We start from the raw sequence: 8,076 nt of genomic DNA on the forward strand, positions 1-8,076 counted from the left end.
TTCTGTTGGGGTGCCAAGCGTACCAATCCGACCCTTAAGGCTGGAGCTAGACGCAATGCAGTCTGTTGATTGGTTGAAATAATCTTCACTTCCCAGCGGTAATACAGCACAAACACAAAACGCACCATGCTTAAATACTTTGTGGATTTGGAGAGAGTCATTTCAAGGCTGTTTTTGTTTTTTGCAACTATTGTGATCGAGTAGCACCGCCCCATGGACGACCTCAGACATGCAGACCTTCCTAGGAATCATCGATCTTTGTTCACTATGTCCTGTTCTTCTTCTTTGTTGAATTTATTGGCTGTCTACACTATGTCACACCTATGTGATTTAGTGATGTGTAAGGGTATGGTTGGCTGTGGAAACACAAGTGAAATCAGTACCAAACTGTACTGAGCTGAACATGACCACTTGGTGGAAATGGGGCTTAACATGAATTCAGTTAGAAAGCTGAACTCGAATCTGTTGGTGTGCTTTGATGAGGTAAATGAAGGATCATTTTGTAAGATGTTTTTTGTTTCTGTCCTTTCAAACATCCAAAAGAAAACATAGCGTTTCATCTTCTCTCTTGCTGATCCTGAAATATGTTATTCATATTGTATCAATGAGCTGAGAAAATGAATTCAGGGGATTGTTTGATAATTGGTTGAATGGCTGAATCGCTGTCGCCTCACAGCAAAAAGGTTTGAATCCCCAGTTTGGACAGGAGGCTTTCTCTGAGACGTTTGTATATTCTCCTTGTGCATTGGCAGGTTTTCTCTGGGTAGTCTGGATCTGTCCCACAGTCCAAAGACATGCTCCATATGTGAATTGGTGTGTCTAAATGTCCTATATGTGTGAGTGAGAGTGCTAATGGTCAACACTGCGATTGAGTGGCAATCTGTCCTGGTTGTACCTCACCTCTCGCCCAGTGATAGCTGGGATTGGCTTCAGACCTCTGCAACCCTGAACTGGATTGGCATTATAGATAATGGATGGATTGATGGATGTTTGATGATAGCTCTTCTATGTCTATCTAGGTTAGGTTTATTTTGTAAAAAAAAAACTGCAGTTTTTGCAGATCTTCTCAGAGTCTCAAGAGGGCTGCTCAGCCCAGCTGCTAAATCTGTTGTTCCTCCAGTGTTGTTATTACCATAGTTTTAGTATGATTAAAAATGTATCATAACCTTTCCAATCCAGTCTAAAAGTTTCCATGCTGCTTGTGTGCAGGTGCTGGCCACGGACAGAAACACAGGGATCGAGTACGAGTACTGGCTGCCACCAGACCAGTACGCTCTGTACCACAGGAGTCCACTGCGTGAAGCTCACCACACGGCTAACTACCTCCCCTGGGATCAACCCATCACTACAACCACCACCACCAACCCCCCTACTACAATGAGCACCCGACCTCCTCCTGTCACCACCCGACCCCCCTGGTGTAAGTCCTGCTTCTACAAATTAATATGTACACTCCTGTGATCCAAACTTGTGTGTTTGGCTTTAATGCATTTGTCACTTTATTAAAGGTATCAGCTCATTACTGGGACAGAGAGACGTGAAAAATTATGACAGTGCTCGTCTCCTTACTCTAGTTTCCTTATTGACTAAGATTTGATTTTAAAAACTCTGCCCATAAGATCTGCTCATGGAGCCCTGGGGGTTTCTCTCCGGTGACAGTTATCAGACTTTTGCCACCACATTCCAGATGATTGCTGACACACTAAGTCTCTAGCTTTTGTATAAATCCTCTCTTAAGATTTGACTCTTGTTGAAAGCTTTTGGAAATGTTTGACATGTGTTTTTTATTATTTTTTACCATTTTCATTTCCTTGATCTTCTCCACGTTATGCTCTCGACCTCCTCTGGGCTCTTGGCTTTCATTTATCTTTTTATCAGCCTTGTCTGGTTTGATTTATTTCTTTTAGTGCAAAAGATTTTAACTCTGTTGAGTGCTCTGTAAATAAAATGATTATTGTTATTACTAATAATCATGGAGCATCAGTTTATGAAGAATGAACTTCTGTTCAGTGTGTTTTTTAAACTTTTGTTAGAGTGACTTATTAAACCAGGATCAGCAGTGAGTACATTTTATCACCTGAACACAAAAACATTTTGTCTTCAGTTGGCTGCAGCACTGATAATGTGGAGAAAGTTTGAGACTTCATTCACGACTGTGTTTTAGATACGGTGCTCCTGATATATATACATATATTTTAAAGATTTATTTTTGGGCTTTTTGTGCCTTTAATGGAGAGATAGGTCAGTGGATAGAGCTGGAAATCAGAGAGAGAGAGAGAGAGAGAGAGTGGAGAATGACATGCAGGAAAGGAGCCAAAGGTTGGATTTGAACCTGGGCCGCCCACTTGGAGGACCAAAGCCTCCACTGCGCCACCAGCTCCCTGCTCTTGCTGATATTAAAATGCTTGGCAGGTCTTATCTGTCCGGCACTGATAAAAACGTGAAAGGACGTTTTGCTTTTTTTAAACCAACTGGTACAGAAAACTATCAGAAAATAGAAGCAGTTTTTTGCCGTCGGCACGGACAGTTTCTCCTGCATACACAGACGCATGCTGTTATGTGATTGGTCGATCCAGCTCGGACGACAAACTGAAACCAGAACACTTCCCGTGCTGAACATCCAGACCCCCTTGTACAGATTCTTCTTCTTTCTTATGTAGAATCTGTAAATAGAGATTACTGAAGCTGAGGAATGTGACTGCTGTACCTCTGTTGATAAACCTGCAGTACACATGTGCTGAATCTCTCCTCGAGCACCCACATTCACATGGGAATCTCCACACCGCCTGCAGTCCTGAGCCTTCTGTCGGAGTCCGTCCAGAGCTGTAATAAATCTCAGTGGCCTATCTGGAAGTGTTTCCAGCTGATGGATTAGTGCCAAACAGAGTCGTGTTGTTGCCAGAAACTGTGATGATGATGATGATTGTTTGTTAGGTAACACTCAGGTCGGTGAGTTTAGTCAGGAATGGTCATGTTGACCCCGCTGTAATGAAATCCTTAACGGGTTATTTATTTACTTTTGGATACTAAATATTTGTTTGTGATGCCATTTCATGTGAGACTGAACCGTTTGCACATCACAGTCTGCTGTTTTTATTACCCTCAGACCAAAATATCTAATATATCCAATATTGGATATATATAATATCCAATCCTCTTTTTTTTTCAGATTTTGAAAATTGCGGATGTGTGCAAATGATTTCTTCAGTTTTATGTCTTTACAAAGGTGGTCTGAGTTAAACTTTGGCACCAGTGTTGATGCTTGGACCTCAACTGAATCCAGGAGTCTTAAAACTGCAGATCTTTATTTAACATTTTTATGGATTTTATCTGTTTGGATTTAACTATTTTGGCTCGTGTTTTGTATGTGGCTGTGTTTTTGTTGAAAACTATTCTTTTTTTATGTGCATGCTCCCAACCACGTTATTGATTCATTGGATTTATAAACCATAAAGTGTAATAGCAGACATTTTACAAAAAGATCTGAGTCTTCTCATTTGTGTATGCCTAGTGAGTCCACATGAGGAAATTACAAAAATGTTATGTTTGGAAACGATTACTTGTAATCCTTAATGTTTTAGATTTTTTAAAAACAAACTGTTGTTTCTAATAAGCTCCACGAGCAGAAACGTGCTCAAACTATGATCAATATTGGAGATGCTTTTGAAAAACGGAGAGAGGTTAGAACACAGAAAGGTTTACAGACCGATGCAGAGCTGGATAAACACTGAAGCTTCAGAGTCCACCACATGGCAACCTGTGAGAGGATGGACTCTAGAGAGGAGGGGGGTGGGGGGAGACAGCTCTCTATGATATTTAGAATTTGGACTGCAGTACCCATTTTAAACACTAGGTGTCAGAGTTACATATTGCTCCTTTAAGTTATGTCTTAAAATCATGTAAGCTCAGTTTGGAGATGCTGCTCAGTTTGATCTAGACAAGTTGTTTAAATCATGATTGACTCAGAATTCTGTGATTGTGTTCACTAGACATAAGACCTGTGAAGCCTCCACGCAGAGCTCCTCATCACAGCCGCCATCCACGCCCCAGCCAGCCCATCCTGCCCCGCCTGGAGCGCGAGGACAACCACAGAAACCTGCTGCCTCAGCCCGCACCTGGAAGTATGTTCACCTGTTCACTTTCTAAACTCACCTAATGCCCCAACAAGCTGCGTCTGGCTAACATACCGTCGGACTAGGTTTGGGAATCTGTCAGTATCTCACAATTTGATTTTGTTTCTCGGGGCCATCGTTCGTTTCAAAAATGATTTTCAATTCAAACCGATTTCTGGTGGTTGGGCTGTTTTTTGCATATTCATGTGAGAGCAAATTGACCCCCGTCTGCAATACCTAGTTAGTCCAACTTTGAGATATGTGACTTATTAGGATTTCAGATCAGACTAACATGTTTATGTGTATTTTTAAACGTCCAAACTAACACAATACATTGACTTTTTTCAACATCATGTAAACGTCCTGAAACAACAGAAACAGGCAGCAAAGGGAGAAGCCCCTGTTGCTCCTGTCGGCCACTGTGTACACGTTTTTTATTTTATTTTCTATCATGCATTTAACTGTTGAATAAATTAGCAGCAAAGTTAAGAAGTTGAGCTGCTTTCTGATCTTTAAATCCATCCGGGGCGAGAAGTTTTTCACCAGCCTTATTGACATTTACCTTTAGTACAATGAGAAAGACAGCAAGCAGAAGGTGTTTTTTATAATCTTCTTATTATAACAGATCTTGTTTGTGTATTGTTTGTTGATCAGAGCATTGTGGGAAATGTCCGCGAGTCAAAGGTCGAAGGGAACGTCAGAGGCAGTATTGCCAGAAGGACTTTGGTGAGTCCTTACATTTTGTAGAGTTGCTGTTTTTGAACAGTTTCTGACAGAACTTCAACATGTTTGAATTGAAATGTAATTTTCTGTTTCCTGTTAGTTTTCCGGGGCAGAGTCATGGGGAAGCTTTACAGAGGCGAGGAGACGCGTTACGACGTCCAGATCATCCACACGTACAGGAACGGCTACCGCCTGGAGCACCGGGAGTTCTTGTGGGTCCCGAACGTGTGTGACTGCCCCCACCTGGAGGAAGGCAGGCAGTACATTCTGATGGTGCGTCGTCACATTAACCACGAGCACACGTTAAACCGCATCCTGCTGGAGGAGGACAGCTACGTGGTGCCGTACAGACCCAGAGAGGACGAGCTGCTGCGACCGCTCGAAAGACTCTGCAGCAACAGAGGACGTAAACAGCCTGAGGACCTGAGGGGCTGAGAAACAAACCGTGTGTGTGTGTGTGTGTGTGTGTGTGTGTGTGTGTGTGTGTGTGTGTCATAGACTGAAGCTCACACTACAGCTACATTTACTCCCAGTGTTTCTGTTCTGATGAATTCCAGTGAGGCACGACTCCAGGAAGAAGACATCTGGACCATAGAGAGACGGTTTCAGCCTCATTTTGAACCAAAAAGACTCGACTCGTAATTTAAAAAGCCTGAGCAGCTTACTGTACCTTATAGAGCACTTTAGGTGGAGCTTCTGCTCACCTTTAAACACATACCAAAGAGAAGAACATTGACTGAAATGTCCTTTTTGTTGTTGTTTTTCCCCCCACTGTTGCCATGTCATGTTTTGTATTAGTGTATTTTCTGTGTGTCTGTGTGTTCAAAGACTAAAAGGAAAAATCCATCTCAAATAGTACAATAAGGCCCTTTGACCACCTGGCGTTTTTTGCCGAGCAGAAAAGCGCTGGCTGTACACTCGAGAGTCTCTGCATGAAGCGTTTGTGCTCTGAGAAAGAAAAGCGCTGCACATCCGTCCTGTCTCTATGACAACAGTCGCTGTATGACCAAGACAGCGCAGTTACTTTTCACTGCATGTTTTATATTTAAGATCGTTTTTTACCCCACCAGACACGGAGCAAAGAGGATGTGAGTACAAGATACGATCCGTAGGACGCTAAATTACAGGGAATATTATACATTATTCATATATACATATATATAAAAAAAGACGGGGTCGGCGCTGCGCTTTTCATCCAGGCGTGCTGCTTTCTGCTGCAAACGCTCTCTACCCATTGAAACCAACTGAAAAAAGACGCTGGCGCTGAGGAAAAAACGCGAGGTGGACACGGGGGTTTTAGATGCACAACTAAGTCGAGTTTCAGGTATAGCTTGATCCCGGTAAACAAGCAGAGGTGCGAATAGATTTAATGACTAAAGTATGTCAGACTCTACTACAGTAGGTAGCGATTTGCTCCCTTTCAGCAAGCAGCTGTTTGACCTTCTTCCGGTTGATCTATTACGTCACATACACCAAACAATCGACCAACATGTTAATAAGCTGCAAACTGTTTTCCGTCCATCCATGATCTTCAACATGCTTAAGTCATTGAGCTGAAAACATAAACGACATAAACTGTGTCTCCTTGTATGTCCAGAAATGCATGATTCTCGCTCTAGCACTCACCATGCTTTCCCCTCCGTCTTGTTTTCTTCGGCGTATTTATGCTGTACGACTTCTGAGTCAAAGCTCGATGTGAGAGCTGTTGAGCATGCTCAGAAAGCCTCGGCCAGTTTGGGGTCGATTAAGGTGTATACGAAGGTGTAAATCAACCTCCAATCACATTATGGAGGTGTGTTAGTCCGACTTTGAGAAATTTGACTCATCAACTTTTCTCTGACTGCATGTAAAAGTACTGATTCTAAATCAGTACTCGCCACTTGCTGACTGTCGACTGCTACATAGCTGCCATTTGACTCTTACTGCCAATTTCCACAAAGTGCTTTCCCTCAGCGCCACGGTTTTGCTCTGTCGGACAGCGAGCACCCTGTCCCAATGGAGCCGTTTTTGGAGTGTGAGCGCAGTGTTAATGTCTAGAAATATCCATGCCAGATTCAAATCAATTCCAGTAAATTCTAAAATAAACTTTCATCACAAAAAAATCATATTTAGATTGTTTAAAACCTTTTTGGCTCTTCTATTGTAATTTCATGATGCAGGGTTTTCTACGTCAACGTTATAATAAATAAACATCTTGATTACTTCTACACTTTCAGTAAATAGACCAAAATATGTATATAATACGATCCTTAAACAGCAGCCACACACATTGAGCCAGGATTAAGAGGTGGATTTGTCTTTTTAACTCCAGATATAGTAACGACATATTGCTCCACAACGTAATTATCTTATCAAATAATTAAGCTTAAACCACGACACATAACTTGTGTGTGTGGGTCACTTATTTAACAATTTTCAGTGTCTGTATTTGTGCTGTTATTATTTTTTTATTGTGTCTTAAATCTGGTCTGCTTTGTGATACTTTATTTGAGAGAGATCTACAGTATTTTATTGTGTGGCACTGATTAGCTACATATATACTGAACTATAAAGGTTGTTGTCAATAATAAGTTACCTTCTGTGCCTTGTGTTCTGTATTTGAAATATCACATTTTACTCTCAAACCTCGTGTACGTGTGCCAAAATAAAGCCTTTGTACATTTGTGCCTAGATTGTGCGACCCACTCTTCTTTATATGATGTTTATATGAGTTGTAACTTTAAATTAAAGCCAATTAAACATTTATTAATTCCACCATGTTCCTCTAACACTAATATGTGTCCCTAGTCCGTCTACAAACCCCCAAAATTAGGAGAAAAGTCCATCCTCTCCGTCTTTTGCCTGCTCCACTTTTCAGAAAATGTGTGCTCAAACAGGCTGTTTGGATATTTTCCCTTCATGACATCACAAAGGGCAGTAACCCCTCCCCCAGGTTGGTGACACTCCCACAGCTAGGTGTTTGTTCTGCCCTTTGAGTCTGCCTTCTCACCTTAAACAATAGGGCATGGAGCGAGAAAGCCTGAGACACCCAAGCCCTTCCAGAGAGGGGGCGTGGTCAGACACAGCTCATTTACATTTAAAGGTACAGACACAGAAACAGCCTGTTCTGAGCAGGGCTGAAATAGAGGTTTATAGGCATGATCAAATACAGGATCAGAGTGGATTTAGAACAAGACACTTCACAGACATGTTTTGAGGAGCTCTGAGACTTATTTAAACTTCTTGAAGAGGAGGAGAATAT

General features: G+C 41.8%; 1 protein-coding gene across 1 annotated transcript in view; it reads left to right on the top strand.

Moving 5' to 3' along the window:
• Positions 1 to 7,507, top strand: part of adamtsl5 (ADAMTS like 5) — a 41,607-nt gene extending 34,100 nt beyond the window's left edge. Inside the window, exons 10-13 of the mRNA XM_020640147.3 lie at positions 1,210 to 1,420; positions 3,990 to 4,121; positions 4,767 to 4,838; positions 4,936 to 7,507. Coding sequence (XP_020495803.1) covers positions 1,210 to 1,420; positions 3,990 to 4,121; positions 4,767 to 4,838; positions 4,936 to 5,270 — 750 coding nt within the window. The 3' untranslated portion in view covers positions 5,271 to 7,507. The remainder of the gene's footprint in view (positions 1 to 1,209; positions 1,421 to 3,989; positions 4,122 to 4,766; positions 4,839 to 4,935) is intronic.
• Positions 7,508 to 8,076: the final 569 nt, after the last annotated feature.

Source organism: Labrus bergylta, chromosome 3, assembly GCF_963930695.1.
Source record: "Labrus bergylta chromosome 3, fLabBer1.1, whole genome shotgun sequence".
In the NCBI taxonomy this organism is placed as follows: domain Eukaryota; kingdom Metazoa; phylum Chordata; class Actinopteri; order Labriformes; family Labridae; genus Labrus; species Labrus bergylta.